General features: G+C 40.1%; 1 protein-coding gene across 6 annotated transcripts in view; it reads right to left on the bottom strand.

Moving 5' to 3' along the window:
- LOC135519887 (solute carrier family 35 member F5-like) overlaps positions 1–17,555 on the bottom strand; it is a 99,876-nt gene extending 82,321 nt beyond the window's left edge. For 2 of the 6 annotated variants that reach the window (XM_064945090.1, XM_064945091.1), the window contains exons 1-8: positions 17,348–17,552; positions 15,883–15,979; positions 15,452–15,558; positions 15,201–15,335; positions 14,506–14,655; positions 14,263–14,328; positions 14,034–14,115; positions 4,973–5,163 (exon numbers count right to left, since the gene is read on the bottom strand). In XM_064945090.1, the coding sequence (XP_064801162.1) occupies positions 4,973–5,163; positions 14,034–14,115; positions 14,263–14,328; positions 14,506–14,655; positions 15,201–15,335 (624 nt within the window). In that variant the 5' untranslated portion in view covers positions 15,452–15,558; positions 15,883–15,979; positions 17,348–17,552. Of the gene's footprint in view, positions 1–4,972; positions 5,164–14,033; positions 14,116–14,262; positions 14,329–14,505; positions 14,656–15,200; positions 15,336–15,451; positions 15,559–15,882; positions 15,980–16,299; positions 16,979–17,347 lie in introns of those variants that run through there. The other 4 variants (XM_064945092.1, XM_064945087.1, XM_064945089.1 and 1 more) reach the window with 4 other exon arrangements.
- Between the last annotated feature and the right edge of the window lie 5,527 nt (positions 17,556–23,082).

Genomic DNA, 23,082 nt, shown 5'->3' with positions numbered 1-23,082 from the left:
TAAAGAGCCACCCACAGAATCCCCACGCCAATCCCACCCTAACAACGAGTATATACAGTCGTGGCCAAAAATATTGGCACCCTTGCACTTTTTTCAAATAATGCACCATGTCTTCCAGAAAACTATTGAAAAAAATATTTTGGTATCCACATATCATATCTTCGGTTTGCAGTTGAACAAAACAAGAATAATTTAGAACATCTTAGCTTATTCCACAAAGAAGTCCTAATATGACACCGGACAATATTATTGGCACCGTCTGGAAGTAGTTACAAATAATTTAATTTCAAGCAGGTGATTCTTCTTTACTTTGGAATTAAACTCACCTGGGGTGCTTGCTATATAAAAACACACTAATTCAAACAGTTTCAATAGAGAAAACGACTCATTCTCCCTGTTCTGTGTCACTGTGTGTACCGCAATGAGCATGGAAAAAAGAAAAGAGAATTATCTGAAGAGGTCAGACAATAATATATCTTTAAAGTGTTTTTTAATTTTATTTAACTAGGCAAGACACTGAGGGACAAAATCTTATTTACAATAACAGCCTACCGGGGAACAGTGGGGCAGAAAGATAGATTTTTACCTTGTTAGCTCTGGGATTCGATCCAGCAACCTTTCAGTTACTTGCCCAATGCTCTCGACAATCTCAAATCTCCAGAAACCTTGATGTTCCTGTTTCCACCGCACATAAAGTTATCAATATGTTTAAGGCCTCTGTAACCAACCTCCCTGAACATGGTTGAAAGAGGAAACTCGAAGGAAGTGAAGGATTGGTGGAGAAAGCACCTCGATCAACTGCCACACAGATTCAAGACATTCAGACCCAAGTTAAGAGAGTTAACTCGCACCATCTGACGCCAACTGACCATCTTGAATCACACCGTACCTTCTCCGCTGTGCAATCTGGTTTCCGAGCCGGTCATGGATGCACCTCAGCCACGCTCAAGGTACTAAACGATATCATAACGGCCATCGATAAAAGACAGTACTGTGCAGCCGTCTTCATCGACCTTGCCAAGGCTTTAGACTCTGTCAATCACCATATTCTTATCGGCAGACTCAGTAGCCTCGGTTTTTCTGATGACTGCCTTGCCTGGTTCACCAACTACTTTGCAGACAGAGTTCAGTGTGTCAAATCGGAGGGCATGCTGTCCGGTCCTCTGGCAGTCTATGGGGGTGCCACAGGGTTCAATTCTCGGGCCGACTCTTTTCTCTGTATATATCAATGATGTTGCTCTTGCTGCGGGCGATTCCCTGATCCACCTCTACGCAGACGACACCATTCTATATACTTCCGGCCCGTCCTTGGACACTGTGCAATCTAACCTCCAAACGAGCTTCAATGCCATACACCACTCCTTCCGTGGCCTCCAACTGCTCTTAAACGCTAGTAAAACCAAATGCATGCTTTTCAACCGTTCGCTGCCTGACTAGTATCACCACCCTGGATGGTTCCGACCTTGAATATGTGGACATCTATAGGGTACGTAGGTGTCTGGCTAGACTGTAAACTCTCCTTCCAGACTCATATCAAACATCTCCAATCGAAAATCAAATCTAGTCGGCTTTCTATTCCGCAACAAAGCCTCCTTCACTCACGCCGCCAAACTTACCCTAGTAAAACTGACTATCCTACCGATCCTCGACGACGTCATCTACAAAATAGCTTCCAATACTCTACTCAGCAAACTGGATGCAGTTTATCACAGTGCCATCCGTTTTGTCACTAAAGCACCTTATACCACCCACCACTGCGACCTGTATGCTCTAGTCGGCTGGCCCTCGCTACATATTCGTCGCCAGACCCACTGGTTCCAGGTCATCTACAAGTCCATGCTAGGTAAAGCTCCGCATTATCTCAGTTCACTGGTCACGATGGCAACACCCACCCGTAGCACGCGCTCCAGCAGGTGTATCTCACTGATCATCCCTAAAGCCAACACCTCATTTGGTAGCCTTTCGTTCCAGTTCTCTGCTGCCTGTGACTGGAACGAATTGCAAACATCACTGAAGTTGGAGACTTTTATCTCCCTCACCAACTTCAAACATCTGCTATCTGAGCAGCTAACCGATCGCTGCAGCTGTACATAGTCTTATCGGTAAATAGCCCACCCAATTTTACCTACCTCATCCCCACACTGTTTTTATTTATTTACTTTTCTGCTCTTTTGCATACCAATATCTCTACCTGTACATGACCATCTGATCATTTATCACTCCAGTGTTAATCTGCAAAATTGTAATTATTTGCCTACCTCCTCATGCCTTTTGCACACAATGTATATAGACTCTCTTTTTTTCTACTGTGTTATTGACTTGTTTATTGTTTACTCCATGTGTAACTCTGTGTTGTCTGTTCACACTGCTATGCTTTATCTTGGCCAGGTCGCAGAACTTGTTCTCAACTAGCTTACCTGGTTAAGTAAAGGTGAAATAAAAAAATAAAAACCCCTTTTCATTGAGTTATATGGTAGGAGACCCAGGAGGACCCCACTGCTGAGAGAGAGAGACATAAGAAATCCCGACTGCAACTTGCCAAAACACACCTGAACATGCCAAAATCTTTCTGGGAGAATGTGCTGTGGACAGATGAGACCAAATTAGAGCATTTTAGTAAAGCACACAATCTCTATGTTCACAAAAAAAAAATCCTTCAAAGAAAACACCTTCCCTACAGTCAAACATAGAGGAGGTTCAGTGATGTTTTGGGGTTGCTTTTCTGCCTCTGGCACTAGGTGCCTTGAACGTGTGCATACAAGGCATTTTGGAACGCGATGTCAGACCCAGTGTCAGAAAAATGGGTCTTTGTCGAAGGTCACGGGTCTTTCAGCAGACCCCCAAAACACTTTAAAAAGTACCCAGGAATGGTTCAAGACAAAACGCTGGACTGTTCTGAAGTGGCCAATAACTTGTGGAGAGATCTGAAAACAGTAGTTGGGAGAAAGCACCCTGGGAGAAGTGGGCCAAATTGTCAGTACAGAGGTGCAGGAAGTTAATCGATGGCTATAGGAAAAGCTTGATTGCAGTTATTTTAACCAAAGGCTGTGTGACAAAATATTACCTCTAGGGTGTCAACAATTTTGTCAATGCCATTTGTTTATTTTCTGATTTAAATTGATATATTAAGTTCTGAATCAAAAACAAAGGTTCTGCAATTTTAACAGTGAAATAAAGAATTGTGGAGACCAAATCCTTTGGTAAATATTAATTTATTTGTGAAAATTTAAAAAAGTGCAAGGGTACCAATATTTTTGGTCACAAATGTAGTGTCAGTTTCCTATGTCTGACAAGTAGTATGGAGCTGCGGCTCAGAGGATTATTTGTAATGTATTCCCAGTGAGTTTGGTGATGTTTTTTTTCCCCTGTTCAGAGAACAGAAAGCATGGGTGACATGTCTGGTGAGTATGCAGGCCGTGGAAACCTGAGACATTTTCAGCTTCCAAGAATTGTGTACAGATTCTTGCAACATGTGGCCGTGCATTATCATGCTGAAACATAGGCGATGGCAGCGGATGAATGGCGCGACAATGTGCCTCAGGATCTCGTCACAGTATCTGTCCATTCAAATTGCCATCGACAAAATACAAATGGTTTTCAATGTCCTTAGCTTATACCATACCATAACCCCTCCGCCACCATGGGGCACTCTGTTCACAACATTGACTTCAGCAAACCACTCGCCTACAAGAGGCCATACACGCTGTCTGCCATCTCCCCAATACAGTTGACACCAGGATTCATCTGTGAAGAGCACACTTCTCCAGCATGTCAGTAGCCATCGATGGTGAGCATTTCCCAACTCAAGTCGGTTATGATGCCGAACTGCACTCAGGTAAAGACCCTGGTGAGGATGACGAGCACGCAGATGAGCTTCCCAGATACAGTTTATGCAGAAATTCTTCAGTTGTGCAAACCCACAGTTTCATCAGCTGTCTGGGTGGCTGGTCTTAGACAATGCCGTATGTGAAGAAGCCAGATGTGGAGGTTCTGGGCTGGCGTGGTTACACGTGGTCTGTGGTTCTGAGGCCGGTTGGACATACTGCGAAATTTTCTAAAATGACAGAGATGGCTTACGGTAGAGAAATGAACATTAAATTCTCTGGCAACAGCTCTGGTGGACATTCCTGCAGTCCGCATGTCAATTGCATGCTCCCTCAAAACTTGAGGCATCTGTGACATTGTGCACATTTTAGAGTGGCCTTTGATTGTTCCCAGCACAAGGTGCATCTCTGTAATGATCATGCTGTTTAATCAGCTTCTTGAAACGCCACACCTGTCAGGTGGATGGATCATCTTGGCAAAGGAGAAATGCTCACTAAAAGGGATGTAAACAAACTTGTGCACCAAATTTGAGAGAAACACATTTTTTGTACATTTAGAAAATGTCTGGGATGTTTTATTTCAGCTCATGAAACAGGGGACAAACACTTGACATGTTGCGTTTATATTTTTGTTCAGTGTAACTTAATTTCTCAGAGATCCAATTTTATTTCAACAAAATAATGTTGCAGGAATGCTAATCTTATTTTTTTCTAACTACAGAAAGGATTTCAGAACAATCTGAGATGGTGGGTGTCATGACATGGAACGACCCTGGGGGTATTCTTCAGCAAACACACTGCAGCAAAATTAGTAGTACGAGCAGCAATAACTCATCAATGATAATAATAAACTGTGTAGTTAACTCACCTACTACTGACACTTAACAGCAATGTGACAAGTTTAACTACTTAGATTAAGATGACAGATTTTTTTTTTTAAATAGAAAAAAAAAGCCTTTATTGCCTTAGGGAATTGAACCAAATCTCAAATGTATATACTCCAAAGATGTATTTAAGATACTGACTTTTCTTCCTCCAACTTAATACGGAGGTGCCCAGCTAGTATACTAAAGTTCGAGAGTCTACCAAGTTAATAAGTCTACAGACACTAACAAAACAAGTTCCCACAATATAAAATTTATACTCACCACAAAACAGAAGAAGAAGCTGATCTTGGCCACATCGGTGACGGTGAGCTTGCCCACAGTGCGGAGCATGGACTCCTGGTCCTTGGCGGCAGGGAAAGACATACGGGACAGCTTGGCTTCCAGGGCCTGTGTAGATGGGAGCTGGCGCACCTCCATGATGTTGCTGAAGCGCACCCGCTGTTTTTTAGAGGCTGAGAGGCGGGAGGATAGAGGGGTGCAGAGAGAGCGAGAGAGATCAGTGTTTTAGGCCTTTGTGTCTTTGTATAAGAAGTTAATAAAGTGGTAGCTAGATGGATCACAGCATGACAAATGAAATGAACGAGACAATGAACCCTTCATCTAACGCATGCTTTTTTTCTACTTATGTAAAAAAAGCAATGTATTTAGCACAACCGTTTTCTAAAAAGCATCCGGTGCCGTATACTGGGCTTTTTGCATAAAAATAGCATGGGATTGAATTGGGCAGCTTTGATTGGACACTTGAAAGTGTAGGACCCTGGAAGCAAAAATTTACGTAATCTCCAAATGTACTATAATCATTCTATAACGATCGACAGAGAAATATGTAATCGTTTCATAATGAGAAACAATAGAGGAAACTAAGCCAGAGGGTCACTCAAAAGGTCAAACTTGAGGGCCATCACATCTCATCAGAAACACTACACCAAACATCTCGTTAGATGTAAAATTACGCATAGACGACCTACTAGGCTAAAAAAATAATCTAAATTACTTCGATTTCTTGATTCGTTTTTAGATTAATTCTGATTATGTATATACTGGCTATTTTGTTGCAATGGCATACCAAGAGGGACAAACGGTAATATTGCCACTTTTTTTCTATATTTTCAAGCGAAGGTCTTTTAATGGAGTACGCGAGACAGAGACGTTAGCGTCGCCGAGCCGAGTTCTGCTAGGAGCAAACCGAACCTAATATGTGGGCGCCTTAAAAGGTACATTTCACGGCTGCTCTATTTCACTATATATGTACTACATGTCATTTGCGTCATAAAAATTTTGAATTTTCTCACTCCACGCATATATGAGCGTTTCTGAATCCCACCAGTAGAAACGGACCAGCTACATGTCCTGGTTGTAAGCAAACCATAAAGAGGATAGCCCCGTGGAGGTGTATAGAATGATGTGAGACATATCAAAATGTCTGTCTGTTGCCAGCACTTTCAGCAAGAGGACTTCGAAACAGACCCGTAATCTCAATTGATGGGGTTGCCATGTCATGAAACTTTGAAAAGTGATGCTATTCCATCGATGTTCTTCTTCACTTCAAAGAGGAAGGCATCAGCCAACATTAGCGCAGTATAAAATAAGTCAAGCTGAGGTAACGTTAACGTTACCTGGCTAACGAACTACATGGGTTTATCTAAACCAACATCTAGCTAGCTTTCATAATACGCTGGCAAGACATTCCAAATAATATGAATGTAATTAACCAGCTGCTATCTGGTGATGTGACTTGTAACCTTGCAAGTTAACCTTTGGTTAGCGAGCTAATGTAACCTACTGCTGCAGAGGATAATATGACTAACATTGTGTTCTATTTAGAGTCCGATCCCATCAACACATGCAATGGCATCAACATCAAGCTCAGTACCAGGAACATCTATCACCTAAAATCGCACGGAAAACGGTACCGGAGTGCCAAGTCTAGGACCAACAGGCTCCTTACCGGAGCGCCAAGTCTGGGACCAACAGGCTCCTTAACAGCTTCTACCCCCAAGCCATAAGACTGCTGAACAATTAATCAAATGGCCACCGGAATATTTACATTAGATACATTTTTCCATGACTCAATGATGAAGAAATAAATATACTGGAGCTAGGCATAAACATAGTATGTGTCTTGTCACAGCTGGTGTGTTTACAATTGGGCTACAACTTCCACTGTAGTTCTCTCTGTATTGTGCAGGCATAGTTGATTGAAGGCTTGAAGACAAAATTTGAGAAAAGTCAGTATCAGTAAGGGGGTGGTGTGGGTGACTGACTGGTGGGTTTTGTGTTTGAAGGACAGTATGCATGAGGGGGTGGGTGGATATAGTACCTTGCTTGAGTGTCTATTGATGGCACCGCCCATGGCGGCAGACTGACGAGGGTGGCATTTTTTGAGCTAGACGCACCAACAACACCTAAAGCCTCACATAATTCTGCCCCAAAACAACAAAAACTGTCTCTCAACCAATGGCATATGGGCTGTTTAGGTGAGAGCTGATGCCTTACTGTGATAAGCAGTACCCACTTTGTCAAAGGCGCAGTTGGGAGAGGTCGCAGCGGTGCTCCACCAACGTTCCGTCTAAAAAATAATCTAACATAAATCATGTAGCAGATAGGATGTGGTAGATTGAGTATGTGGACATTTTCCTGTAGCCTACAGGCTGGAGATAAAATGTAATGAGATGGACACCTTTAACGTCATGCAGGTTTCTCCGATCAAATAGCCTAACCTAAATGGCGCTCAATCAAAAGAAAATGTGCTGTAATGTTATCATATCCTAAAAAAAGAGGACAGGTCAAAGTAAAATGGACAATCTGGAATGGACAATCACAACTGTTGTCCAGGAGTTTTACCCATTGTCATGATCAGTGGTCTCAAGTTTTAATCTGTACATTTTTGACAAGCTGAGCATAGTGAAAAAGAAAATACTTCTGCATTTCCCACTGTGTAAACACATTGCAAATAGGCTCACGATAACTCCTGATAAAGTTGGGTAGCTGATATTAAGAGCTTAATTAGGCCAATTGATTATTCACAGGAATCAGGACCAATAAAGCCAATACTAGACAGTCGGCCTACCACATGGATGGGCATTCATAAAATTACATTGTGAGCAGACATGGTAAACTACACCCCAGTAAGCACAAGCCAATGTCTTGGAAGGTAGGCTTACCACATGGATGGGCATTCATAAACTGTAGGCTCGTAAGCATGGACCGATGCCTTTTAGATTTTTGTTCAGTTCGGACCGGCCTCGATTTCCACATCCACTGGTCCGGTCCAGACCAAACATGAACCAATCACAGACGTCTATGTTTGGTTCAAATTTTGTCTGGTCTGGACCAGCATGGACTTGTGCCAAAAATGTAATTTCAGAACAAAAAATGTGCCTGATTTCAACAACTGGAAAAAAAGGTTGGTTTTTTTAACTTCTGGAAAAATATGTATTTTAAACATTCGAAAAATACTTTTCACCTTTCATTCTGAACCTAAATCGAACATAACTTCAATGTCATTTTGTTACTGGGACTATTCTAGTTTTGCAGGGGGCCTGCGTTTTTCGGTTTTGCCTTGGGCGGCAGAACAGCAAGAACCAGCCCTGATTGATGGGAACAAAGTAGTAAGATGTTGGCTAATCACTGACTACTGTGTGTCCTACAGACTAATTCTTCTGCTGCTGCTAATGACCTTGACACCTTTTTTAGTAGTACAGAGCCCATAGACCCATTTGATGAAAGCTTTCAACCTAGAATAAGCTCAACCTCATCTGATTTTGAAACAAGCCAGGACAGCCAAAGGTATTTATGAAAGTACAATACACTCAAACAAAATTGCCATTATAAAAAGGTTGGTTCAAGCCCAGCATTATCTTGGTAACCAGTTTAAAAATAGCAATAAGGCACCTTGGGGGCTTGTGATGTATGGCCAATATGCCATGGCTAAGGGCTGTGTCGTAGCACTCCGTGTTGCGTCGTGCTTAAGAACAGCCCTTAGCCGTGGTAAATTAGCCATATATCACACCTCCTTGGCCTTATTGCTTAAATATACTAAACGGTCTACAAGGCCTCCTCAAACTTTTTACACCTTTGCAGTCAGTTCTTTGGCATGGGGGAGAGGGGCTGTTATTATACTCTCCTAGCCTATTCATACTGTAGGTGATCATACACAACTAGTCAAGTCCCCCTCAAACGTCTCACATCTTTGCTAACAGCCCATTTCAATGCCCCATTATTGACTCTGAGTGTAACCACACATACCAGTCTACTGTACCATTTTTTGTGTACAGATGGACATGATTTAGTGTATGGCTACACATCCTCATGATCAGTCTTCATGTTTTATACATCCTCATGATCAGACTTCAGGTCAAAGCAGTGGGTGGTGAAGAACATCGCCAACGCCTGCTAACCAGCTGCCATTACCCAAAACACAAGAGGTTCAAACAGTTGAAGAACATTCTGGAACATTCAACCAACACAACATCCATATTCAGTTAGACTGATGTAGTATAATACAGAATGCCTTGTATGCTCACAACTGCATTGCGGTAGAGATTGCTAGCTGTTGTACATAATATTTTGTGTGTACTGACAAGTGACTAAATGATTCCAGCTGCATCTGAAACCAATTTAGTGTTGACTTCAACTTCAGGATCAATTCATTGTGATATCCATATAATGTATTTGGATAAACTAGCTACAATCCTATTGCTAAAATAAATTATGCAGTGAGTTGGTTAATCATGTAAAATAATTTGTTGGCAAGTAAACATGTTTCAATAAAACAGTAGATTAGTCTGTCAATATAGCATATAAGTAGACATGGCTTGTAATCAAGACAGCGTTTATTTGCTCTGGAGACAGATGAGTTTACACAGCAGTATGCAGGAACAGTTATGTGAATGTATGGCATACAGTAGAAGATAGATACCATTAACGCTTATAACACTAGTTCTAAAAAGGGAATACTTGCATATGGTGTGTTTGGGTGGTGCAGTGAGGTGTTCGGAGTCACTTTGATACAAGGGACGATTGTTGTTATCGGACCTTTCACATCTCTTGAGAGTCAACTTCTTTGTGTCCAAGCGGTATCGTCTGTGAGAGAAAGGCAAACACCACTATTAGACATTCATAGGCAATCCCTGTGTACTGTTTGTATTCCTACTGTAGCAGCATGGTGTAGAATGAGACATCCCACAGACACACTCTAGCTAGCTAGAACACACAGGTATCGTTACTCCAAGACTAATGAGTCATAAAGCCAAAGTCATTTCTTTACTCTCTGCCATCATCATCATCAAAACCCTTCTCCAGTTTTGCTCTTAAATGACAGTCACTGAGGCTAACTAGGCTAGTTGGTTAACTAGCTATAACGTTAGACTACAGTACATTTTTAGGTATAGCAAACACAGCTAGCTTGGCTTGTAGTGATACTAGCAAGCCCACTTATTGCTGAATTGATCATTAAATTGTACTGTACTGAACAACACTGACACGTGTCAAATGAATGGTTATGTTGCTACCTGGCTACTGACAGCAAAACAACTTACTCGTTTGTTACTTGCCCTCCTGAGTCCTGGTCCAGCTGGTCTAAGCTGCCACCGCTGCTTGCCGAACTCATAATTATTATTTATCCCTGCTGTGTCAACTTGTCTTCCGTGTATTCCGACTCAAATAAATAGGGTTGCATGTTCCTAAAGAAAAAATGAACATTGTCCAGCTCTTCTTGGAAAGAGGAATCATCAGTAGCAGCCATTAGCTCGGTTTCCTCCAATTGGCGACAGATTTTCATGAAAAAATAATCTGCATTAAGAAAATATGCGCATTTTACCACCAGTGGTGCGTTTACACCAAACAGACTAGAGGATAAACATTTGTGCACGATGACGTAGTGCACACAAAATTAACTTTTTATGTACCGAACAAAAATCTAAAATGTTCAGTGTTTCCAACACATTTTCAACTCTACCGATAGTTTTGTCACAAAACTTTTATGGTAAATAAGAATGTTTCTAATCACTTCTACATTAATGTGATTGCTGCCATGATTATGATAACCCTTAATGAATCGTGAATAACAATGAGTGAGAAAGTTAAATGCAGAAATATCATACTCCCAAGGCTAACCTTTCATCAGTGTGGGTTAGCCTTGGGAGTCTAACTTTAGTCTAACTTTCTCACTCATTCACAATTCATTCAGGACTATCCGTAATCATGATAGCATACACATTAATGTAGAAGTGTTTAGAAACATATTCTGTTCATATTTACAATGAAAGTGACTCAATAAATGATTTTACAATTCATTTCTATTGGGTACAAAATAATCTGAAACACAACCACAACAAACAACAAATGCATCCAACAAGTTTGTAGTCCCAAACTTGCTGTAATCATTGTGTGCTAGGAATATGGGACCAAAAACTAAACTTTGACCTACTTTAATACACATAAGTGTATTTGTCCCAATACTTTTTGGCCCCTAAAATGGGGTAACATACACAAAATGTGCTGCAATTTCTAAACGGCTCACCCGATATGGATGATGAAAATACCCTCAAATTAAAGCTGACAGTTTAACAACAAAAAATGTGTCACTGTCCCTAAAACTTTTGGAGCTCACCATAGCTCCAGTGAACCTGTAAACTAGTACATCCCTGTTTTGAAAAGCCTGCCTTCGAGGGTCAGGAACAGTTCATTGGGCTCCCGTCAGGCTGTATTTAGTCTCTTTACAAAGCCAGGCAAAATGAGTCAACCTAAAAATCCTGTAATGTCCTGGCAGATAGTCCAATGGCTCTATTTTTTATTTAACTAGGCATGTCAGTTAAGAACAAATTCTTATTTACAATGATGGCCTACACGGCCAAACCCGGAAGCCGCTGAGCCAATTGTGCTCCGCCCTATTGAATTTAATTTAATTTTGGGTAACAGACATACACAACAAAATGTACAATGTGGACCCAGAGGATATCACTTGAAAGCATTAATTAAAACGCTTGTTTCCAAAGTGGTCCTCGATGGTAAAAACAATAACGCATATAATGGGACTGCCAATCACGAACAAGGACAACCATATCTACTCACTGCTAGCATGATCATGCAATTGGAAAAACACAAAGACCACAATTATTGCAACAAAACATAACTCCATTCAATTTTAGATCAGACAGCAGGCTTAATCAATCAATGACGTCATTGGTTGAACTCTCCCGGCGCAAAAAAAAAAAAAAGTCCAGCTATAGTGCATAATTATGTCTGAAGCACCCTCTCATCACTCATAATTATGTAGAGGCTGGAAAAGCATCCCAAATCGTGTCTATTGGTGAAGCTTCCGTTTAACAGTCCCATTCTACAACCCCATTATTTGCCAAGGTCTTTACATGTAAAGATCAACCTTAGCCAATAACAATGTGTTCAATGATTATTATGTGCAATGTCTTGACTTCTGTTTGGAAACTCATCTGCATGTCCCGATCTCTTTTTTTATAAAACATTTTTATTTCTTTTTTTAATGTTTGCATGTTCATATATATAATATTTTTCTTGTTTGTATGTTCACCTGCCCGAGGACTGCAGACAGAAATTAGCTGTTGGCTAAATCTGGTACAACAAATGTGTACTGAGTGTGTACTTATGTGTACTGAGATTGTTGTACTGTACATTGTCCCTCTTCAAATAATGTTTTTTTTTTTTCAGAGAAAAATCTAGAGTTTAGAATGTTTGCCTATGATATAAATTATTGTTGCTATGGCTTTGCAATTCATATACAAGGGACTCTAGATTTCTAAATGTTTGGTTAAATTGTTACGACAAGATGAGGAGCCAATACAACGATGGAGGGAGGCAGGTGGGCACCGGTTGCCAGTCAAATCACAGAACCATTCGTGTTTGTAGCCAGCGTGGGAAATGAACACCCGCCAAATGAGGGTCGATTTTGGCATTGTCGGGTAAGAATGTCTGTTTCACAAGCCACATTGGCAGGTGGTCATACACAGCATTTGGGAACAGTTTTTTTCATTCCAAACCCCAAATGCAGAAGCTGGTGAAATTGACCTGAAAGGCTACTAAAAGTGTGATTTTGTTCTTGGTTAGTCACATCGTTTCGTCACACACTAGGTTGTTTTTCAATATTAGTTTGAATTTGCTGCAACTCTCTGCTGCTGGTGCAGATACAGAGATTCCTATCTCTAACAGACAGACACAGAGGGGCAGCTGAACTTATTTGTTTTGCTCCTAAATATCAACTCATGTAGTCCTTGTAGAAAATGTCAGTGTTACAGCCCTGAACTAATAATAATAAATAAGCCGTATCACTCAGCATTTTGTGGCAGGGCAGGCACTTTGTTTATTCTTGATTGATGTTCAGTTGTAGAATTGTTTTACTTTTTTGCTATTTTATCAAAGTTATTTATTTTAACCTACAGTACATTGGATAAAACACAAAAATGTAATTAGCAATATACCACATTACTTCTTACTAGTAATACATTTATTGTTTTAGAAATGTTACATAACACGCTCTTCAGTTTTTTGCAATACATTTTTGGTGTAATTATGGCGTAAAAATATTTTGGCTGGTAGATGTAGAAATCTACATGACACAGTGTCTGGTGGAACAAAAAGTAAATGTCCCACCCTGGTTGTAGCCTGTCGAGAGGGCCTATGTTATATCTAAAAATTATAAAAAATTATCAATAAAGAAATTCAAGTTATGTGAAGCACCTTATCCTCACTGTGGTCAGGATTATCATATTCTGTCTGTCAATCATGAATTTAACCACATCTAAGCACTCTGATGAAGAGAACAAAGATTGCCCATAGGGTGAAACAAGTAGCCTAAATGATTGAACATGGAAAAAATCATCTCAATCACTAAGACAATCCACAGGATTCCTACTCACTAACATGATGAAATATTGATTATTGAAGGTTTCTTAAAAAAAGAAACGCTCATTAAACAACCACTGCGGTCTAAGCCACTGCATCTCAGGGCTAGAGGCATCACTACAGACATCCTGGTTCGATTCCAGGCTGTATTACAACCGGCCGTGATTGGGAGTCCCATAGGGCGGCGCACAATTGGCCCAGTGTCATCCGGGTTAGGGTTTGGCCGGGGTAGGCCGTCATTATAAATAAGAATTTGTTCTTAACTGACTTGCCTAGGTAAATAAAGAAATGTAAGAAAATATATTTTAGGCTTGGTTTACCAGCTGAATAAGGCAATATGATTATTTATAGATCTTTAAATATTTTATCTACATCCTTAGTATGTTGGTTAGTCTGCTAAAGGTTTTATTTCTATATATAAAATAATATATATTTTAATACTCACTGGAATCACAGTCTCCATTGGCACAGTTTGTCTGTTCTGTGGGAAGGTCCTGAAACTTCACAGGAACGTACAGGGGTTCACTCTGCAGTAAGAAAGAAAGTCTTCAACTAATGCACTCAACTAAAAGCATTTCTTATCATCACATTCATTACAGTATATTCAGCCAGCCAACAGTAAAATCTAAATGTGAGTCAGGGAGAATACAAAAAAGCAAATCAATTATACTCACTAGGGTATGGTCATTCAAACTAGTGTCATTGATACAGGGGGTAAAGTAGGCCTCGGCATCAGCAAACTGTGGGAAAATACTGTAGGTTAGATTGGGCTGTTTCATCATAGCAAATCAACATTACCTTAGTATCAACAACCACTACAAATATACTGCATGCGCTAAGCAACAATTTATCTTTAGAGGGAAACAACAATGTTTCGTTGCCCCCATGTGGTTGTGGGACGTCAGTGCTATACGTACAAAGGCAGCGTGTCGTCCCCGGAGACTGCCCGTGCACTGCTGCCTCCATGGCCTCCACAGCAGGAACCCCAGCAGGTACAGCACAAACATGGAGGTCTTGGTGAACGTGCTGAAGAAGGGCTTGTTGTACTCCTGCCGCTTGAATATGTACTGGTGGGAAATAGAAGTGAAAAAAGTATGACTTACTGTTCAAATGTCTGGCACTTCAAACTGATCCAGTGCAGATTCAAGAAAAAAATAATTAGGGTGAAGTCACTTTGAAACTATTGAGATGTGGCTATTCCTAGTACAGGGCGGGGGGGGGGGGGTATTAAAAATGTCTGGATAGATATCATAAGCAACATGGTGAAAACGTGACCCCACTAGTAGGCAAGGTGGAGCTACTACCATATTCCTAGTCAATCCTTTCAGATCTACACAAGTGCCTATGGGGCAGGGGTTAGTGGTCAAGCATTGTCGTGTAATTGAACAATAGTCTTAAGATTGAGCATATTATCCTATATAAAGGGCACCTATCCCAGGCCACCCATTTCTGCAATGGTGCTGGTTTTCATTTCTCACTGTACACTGTAATTGTCTGTAGATTGCACCTGCCAATCAGTTCCAAGCTATAAAAGCAAATACAAGTAGGAATGTGGCCCACGAAACCAGGGGAGATGTGCGCCCCTGGTCTACAGGAAGTGCTAGTGTCTTACTGAGGTGAGCTCAGAGGAAGCCACCCAGATGACGTCCACCAGCAGGAGGATGACCACCCCCAGGGCCATGCGTCTCTGCTGGGCCACCGTGCTGCCCTGAGAACCCATCCGGTTCATGATGAACACCCACACCATCTGGACAAACACACAAACTTGTTATTACACACACACACATTTCAAAACGGTTCATAAACAAATACCAAAAACAGATGTCTGGGAGATGTTCTTCAGATGTGACACAGTGACAGTACCTGGAAATCCTAATACAGGATTCTTCAGAGTTTTGGACTTTCTGACTCGGAACAGGCAGGAATCTAAAACAGTGTCAGTGGATAATGAGAAACACTGTCCAACAATCCTGTAGGGAGTGCAAAAAACCCATCAACCGCAATCTACTATACGTCATATTGTTATACAACACTGAACGTTACTGTTTGGGTCAAAATCCATATAGATATCTGCAACCCAGACAAAGATGATATAGGCTATGCCTAACTGTTTAGTGACAATGGTTTCACAGGATACAAGAATGTGGGTTTTCTTCAGAGCTGCCTCAACCAAAACTTCTTTGTGACGTTACAAACTACTTTGAACACATTCTAACATCTGTACACCTTTCAACTGGTTTACCCACAAATATTAGAGTTTACAATTACTTTATAAGAACTCTTTAGGATCTTACCAGGTCGACCCCAGGAAAGGCACGTTGGCTCTAGGAGTTGCTGTGCAGACCGGTTCAGGAAAGAGGAACACCAACATGGGGCTTCACAGGCACCATACTTCACATGCAATGAAACAGGGAAACCAAATAAGAACCTGACCATGTTCATTATCATAGCAAAGACCATTTGAAAAATAAGAAATCAATCAGCAGAAAAGAGGTAGGCCTCCACACAGACGGGTATGACGGGACTATTCACGGATTAGTCTGAAAAGTCATTGATGAAGTATGCTATGCTCTCCTAATAAAAACACATAAGCCTACATCATTCCTGCTAGATTTAACTAAATGCTCATTTTTGCACAACCGGAGTAAACACATATAGCTCTCTCATGGGTGTACTTACTAGGAAGCAAACAGGCCAAAACAGGGACCAACCTGAACTTGTCCATTATGAAACCGTTTTAGTTGGAGAATGCACCAGATCTTGGAGGTGAAATCAGAGGTGCCTAAGGTTCAGAGCTAGGTCCTTTTGAAACATGGCCTATCCACAAGGGGACTTGAGAAGACTCATGAGACCATAGCCCTACTGGTAAAATGCACATGATATGATGGGGTACTTCAGGGGTACTCTGGGCAGAGAAAAAAACAGTTGGTGGTACAGTAACCAAAAAAGGTTGTGAACCACTGGATTAGCAGACAGGGAGCAGCTCATGAATGAACGCATTCATTGTTCTAATGTTTGCTCAGTGTTGCATTAGCTATGCTTGTCTACTAAGGAGGAATCATGTACGCTAACGTTACAACTATGATTAATCCTTTGCATAGGGCGTTTCAGATTTGCATTATTTAACTAACGTTACAAAGTAGCCCTTCATCCACAGCATCATCAAAGAACTGTGGAGTAAATTCCCGATGAAGGTCAGAAAAAAAATCCTGGTATTTTTAGCCAAGTAGCTAAATCGAATAATCACGCTCACGGAGGCATGCACAACATACATTTGTCAAAGGGGTGAGAGGAGTTTGACACGTCACTCTGACAGATTACTGTCTGTAACACTATAACGTTAGTTAAGAGGTAGTGCTTGCGGAGGTGCCCTTCATTTGATAATCAGATCTTTCTAAGCAGCTCACTAGCTCGATTCATCATTCATAGGACAAACAAGAGCGAAAGAGGGGGAAGTTGGCTTGCTAACTTACTTAGCAAGATAAACCATTTCTTCCTATGCTCATAAGGACTCACGAGTTTATTAACTAGCTGCAACATCATGCCGATTAGACGGAAGTTATCTAATTTAGCTAACGTTAGTTGTTAGTTTACCTGGATTCGTTTAAAATGAATGTAACAAGTTATTTTTGCAATATGAGAACTGCAGTACTAGAGCCATTATTAGTCAACGCGTGAACTAGCTAGCTTACAGCTAACGTTAGCTACAGAGTAGCTAGTTAACGTTACCATCAACAAATCATTTGTATTTAACGTTACCTAGCTAGCTAGATGGTAAGTAGGTTTCCTTCTATTTGACGTGGTCGTTCATTCCTCGTCTTTGCAGGAAAATACAATAGCTTGATCATCGGTAATACATGTTCAGTGTGCGATGATAACACATATCTAAACAAACTGGTTTTGTTGTAAACATTAACTATCCTTATGATTCCTGCTCAGGTGACTCTGCTTAGTCATTTAAATAAGACGCAGAGACTTTTGGGATATGTAGTCTTAATTTGAGGCTATGTATAATATTTTAGACTCAACAAGAAGCAGCAAGAGTGCAGCTGGGGTTGGTAGAAAATCTACATTTGACATGTCGGCCGACACAGAATCAAAACATTTATATGGGATGTATATTTTATCGACATGTACAGTATACAAAATATATACATATATAAAATCAATCCATATATTGAAGGAAATACTATATATCAGAGTATTTAAAAAAATAAAAATAAGTCAATCTAAATCTACATGTCATTGGAGGCATGTGTCAACATTCATTTATCAAATTTGATACAATTAATGAATACAATTATTGAAGCAATACTATAATGCTACCATATTCAACACAATAGATTAATTGAATTTGTTGAAGGAATACTATACCATATATCAAGAGTTATTTTGAATAAAATAATTGCAATAGACTAGTGCACACGCCTGAGAAGAGGACCATTGTGATATTGCAAGCTTTTTAGAAATCCATAATCCATGCCCTTTTTCTCAGATTTGTCAGAAAAACAAGGACAGTGGGAACCAGACAGATCTTTTAGAGATCCTCAGGTGCAAGTGCTATTTGACATACTGCATCTGTCTGATGATAATGATGACCCATTGTATCTGATGACAATTTTGGAAAGGTCTATAAAACAAAAGCTGCATTTTTAAGCTCTGATTTTAAGAAAATTATGGAATTATATGAAAATTAAGTGGGATGAAAACAACACATTACAAATAAGTATATGGCAACATAGGCAAATTTGAAGGAAGTCAAGTATATATTGACAAATTAGATTAATCCATTGGCTAATTTCAAGCTGTCTAATGCATGTGTGTATTAAAATGCAATGGCTTAATTATGTAGCTAGCACTGTAAAACTCATTCCTGGCCCAGAGCTCTCTGTTCATCATATATGCATAGTCACTTTAACCATATCTGCATGAACATACTACCTTAATCAGCCTGACTAACTGGTATCTGTATGTAGCCTCGCTACTGTATATAGCCTGTCTTTTTATTGTTGTTTTATTTATTTACTTACCTATTGTTCATATAACACCTTTTTTTGCACTATTGGTTAGAGCCTGTAAGTAAGCATTTCACTGTTAGGTCTTCACCGGTTGTATTCGGCTCGCGTGACATATATACACATGTATACATGTATGTATATATGTGTGTGTATATATACATGTATGTATATGTATGTGTGTATATATGTGTGTGTATATATACATGTATGTATATGTATGTATATATACACATGTATGTATATACACATATACATACATATATATATATACATACACACACTAATATAATATTCATGGAGCATAGCGTGTGTGTTTACAGTCTGGGTTGATCTGAAGTGTCCGCTGCACATAGAAAGGATTAGAAATGTGTGTGACAGGAAGATAAAAACACTAATGTTAGCCAAGATGCTTCAGTTATCATGCCAATAGAAAGAACTCAACACAGTTGGCTTGCACCACTTTCCTAGCTAGCATTAGCCTGCTAACATTACTGCTGACTAACTAGCAGGCTGGCTAGTGGAAGTAAACTAGTCCCTCGTGCTAGCTAGCTAGCATTAGCCTGCTAACATTACTGCTGACTAACTAGCAGGCTGGCTAGTGGAAGTAAACTAATCCCTCATGCTTGCTAGTAGTTAACGTTAGTCCCTCAACCTGCTAAGTAAAAAAAATGAGGCGGCCCTGGCAGAGGTACCTGCTGCAGAAAGATGATATTTACACACTGCCTTACCAAGCAAAACAGGCAGTCACTGCTCATAGCGTGGAACTGAGAATAATGTATTGAAAAAAATGTATTTTATTTACCTTGGTTTCACAGTAACTTTATGCAGTTATTGCTAACATGACCCCCGTTTTCTCCAAAACACAATAGAGGCAGGATACTTGCCCGCATGTATTTAATGTAGCAAAAATGAAGAACTAATTTTCGACCAAATGAGCAATTACTGCCTTTTTTGCTTTTCCTCAATTACCTCGACGCCGGTGCCCTCGCACATTGACTCTGTACTGGTACCCCCTGTATATAGCCCCGGTATTGTTATTTACTGCTGCTCTTTAATTATTTGTTATTCTTATCTCTTAATTTCTGGGGGTGTATTTTCTTAACTTCATTGTTGGTTAAGGGCTTGTAAGTAAGCATTTTACTGTAGGATCTACACCTGTTGTATTTGGCGCATGTGACATATACAATTTGATTTACTTGGTAGGGCAGTACAATACGTTCTGTAGCTACTTAGCGAGAGCTTCTGTTTAGCTTGTGCTTATTGAGTAGCCTAATAATGAACTTAAGTTACTGTAAATGGTTACCTATCTGACCCTTTGCATAGGTATTTCTGACCCATTTCAATACAACAATATCCAGTGATATTGTGTCCAGTGTCCCACTCTCTCCCATTGACAGGACCATTCACACAGTCCAGTCACTCAGCCCTATCAAGAATCTCAAGGTCCTACACTACTTCCTCATACAACACCCTAATGAGAAGCAAAAGGCCTGGCCCCATGACTAAGTTTGCATATCTCTCTAACCCTGCTGTACCCTACCATGCTGAGACAATCTGACTCTAGAACAACATTCAACATTTCAAAGGATAACGTGAAGGTTTTGGCTCAATAAAACAAAGTAAAACGCACCAATCCCTGTCCTAATTTCAACAATGTGTACTAATGATGTATACCTCTCATTTTTTGTAGTAAATCTCGCTCATTTGTGCCCCTGGTCTGGAAACTCAGTCATATTGTTTTACTTATTTTCAACTTCAGTATTCAAAATGTTCTGGCTGCTCCCATAGTAATTATACACTGAAAGTAGGACTTAGTTATAAAACCTCTCATATGTTGTTTGTCATTAGATAAAAGAGGACCCGAGGCCTCTGGATCTGCAGATGGATACAGAGAAGATATTGTCTCAACACTCACCTTCCAATCGGTGTTTGCAACTCAATAGTACTGGAAATGACACCCTTCAAGTACTGAGCAAATGTCCAAATGAATGAAATGCCCTTCATTTGCATTGCAAATTGCTTTGCTTTGGTTTTTGTGACCAACTGTACGAATTCAAATGATCGAAACAGCTATAATCCTAATTGAGCAGCTTGAGTGCCATTACTCAGTGTTGAAGTCATTAAACCCACATTTCTGAAACGTTTAACCTGCTGTGCTCTGCTCCCTATACTATCAACCTGAAGTGCAACACACCCTCCTGTTTCGTCAAATTAAATATGAACACAGAGCAGTTTACAAGCTACATGTAAAATATAACACCAGAATTGAATGACCATCCCTTAGATATAAATCAACACAAGAACACTATAGATCTGGAGAAAGTGACTTTGCCAAATATGAGAAGTCTATCACTAAACCTGCATTGGAAATACTTGACATATGTATTAATCATAACAGATAATGGCAATGCACCATTCTACACATATCTACGAGTTATATCAAGGCTGTGACAATCCACCTTGATATGGCCTATAGTGGTGACAGACTGTACTGTCAAACAAAGCTGAGAGATAGTGAAAGACTATTGGAGATGCAGCTTGATCCAATGCACTGTAGTTCGCCAGTAAAATATTCTAGGTTATGTTTTGCTGGTATTTCTTCAAAGCTTTCATATTAACCTCATTTGAAGTTTCACTGTGGTACAATAATACACTGAGTCCATCGTGATATGGAATATGGGTTTATTAGACACATACATGAACACGTACATGAGTAAGTCTTTGTCGGAGCTAACAAGCCACAGCTGAACGACGCTTGTAATTTTGTTCTAAACTCAATGAAGACAAACAAACAGGCCACTGGTCGATCTAAACACATCTGCGAGTGATATCACTGAGCTGTGACAACGCGTCTTGCTATGGCCTATAATGGAACATATTGATTACTGTCAAACACATTGACTTCTACTGTAACTGTAGGCTATTGTGTGCTTAACTTTCAGAAACATTAACACTGGAAAAAATTGTTTTGAAAATTGTCATGGTAGATCTTTCATCACCGCCAGGGCTTCCCCCAGACCGATCACCTGCTGAGTTTCTCATGGACCCTCTGCCCGACACTTTAGGCACTGTGATAAGTTCTGTGCTCGCTCTCTCCCACAGGCATGGCACTCCATCTCTCATTGTTCTATCTGTGCTTGAATGTTATATTAGGGGGTGTATACTTCAAGGTACAAAAATAAAATAGGATACATTTAGTCATTATTTGTCTTTTGTTATTCGATGCACAATTTTGGAGACCACAAACGAGAAAACAAGTTGATATCCAATTTTCGTTTTGAACTTGAAAAATTATAAAATTATACATTTCCTCGTTTGGCCTTGCTGAGATGAAATTAAATAGGAATTATCCTTAAGCACACGGACCTATTAGGCATAAGCAACAGATCTTGATGAGTGTTATTTTAATGAGTTGGAACGCCCTCTGTGGTGCTGAATGGACTGCCTGGATCGCGCAATGATATTAAAGTTGAACCAACTTGTGGTGCTGAAGGATAGCTCTGACATTCGGCCAGTTCAGGAACAAACAACAATTTGCAGTAAGCTTATATCCTAATAGGCCTACGACTATGTGGTATAGCTATTTGTAGGCTATAGCCTAATGTAAATAGATATAGCTTAATATCATTGCACTGTTTGCAAGGAGTGCCAGAAACAAACACTTTATTCTGAAACACATCAGTCTATACTTGTTCTGAGAAAGGAAGGCTATTCCATGTGAGAAATTGCCAAGAAACTGAAGATCTCGTACAATGCTGTGTACTACTCCCTTCACTGAACTGGGCAAACTGGCTCTAACCAGAATAGAACGAGGGACACATTATTCCATTTCTGTTAGTCACTTGTCTGTGGAACTTGTTCAGTTTGTCTCAGTTATTGAATCTTGTTATGTTCCTACTAATATTTACACATTAAGTTTGCTGAAAATAAACACAGTTGACAGTGAGAGGACGTTTCTTTTTTTCCTGAGTTTATTTTTACTAAAGAAAAACCTTTGAATTAGTAGGTGTCCAAAATTTTGACTGGTACTGTATGTAAAAAAATATATATTTTTTTTGTGTGCCTGGAGCACAGAGAGTAGCATAGAAACACATCAAGACAAACCCTTCTTAGTATGCTATGTTTTCTCTGATTTATGCCAGTTTGAAAGAGATTGCAACCTTAGGGGCGAAATGCACATGATGTAAGATGACCTGAAAGAGTTATCCATACAGACAGCGTGATTGATAGGTTAAACTCACAGGCATCTTGAAGCCGAAGTAGGCTAGGCACCCACAAAGGTGAATGGCCCAGACATGCCAAACCACAAAGCCAAGATGGCCACAAGCGTGCTGAAGGGGATGGCTGCCAAGAAGCCCTCCACCCACAGGATCAGGTTAATCAGGAAGTCTGCAAACATGAGCCTGAAAGGTAGGGGGGGGCAGTGAATATTTTACTGGAAAAATGAGCAATAGCATCACCTCCATAATTTCCATA

Source organism: Oncorhynchus masou, chromosome 29, assembly GCF_036934945.1.
Source record: "Oncorhynchus masou masou isolate Uvic2021 chromosome 29, UVic_Omas_1.1, whole genome shotgun sequence".
NCBI classification, from domain to species: Eukaryota; Metazoa; Chordata; class Actinopteri; order Salmoniformes; family Salmonidae; genus Oncorhynchus; species Oncorhynchus masou.
This window is presented reverse-complemented; position numbering and strand designations above follow the sequence as displayed.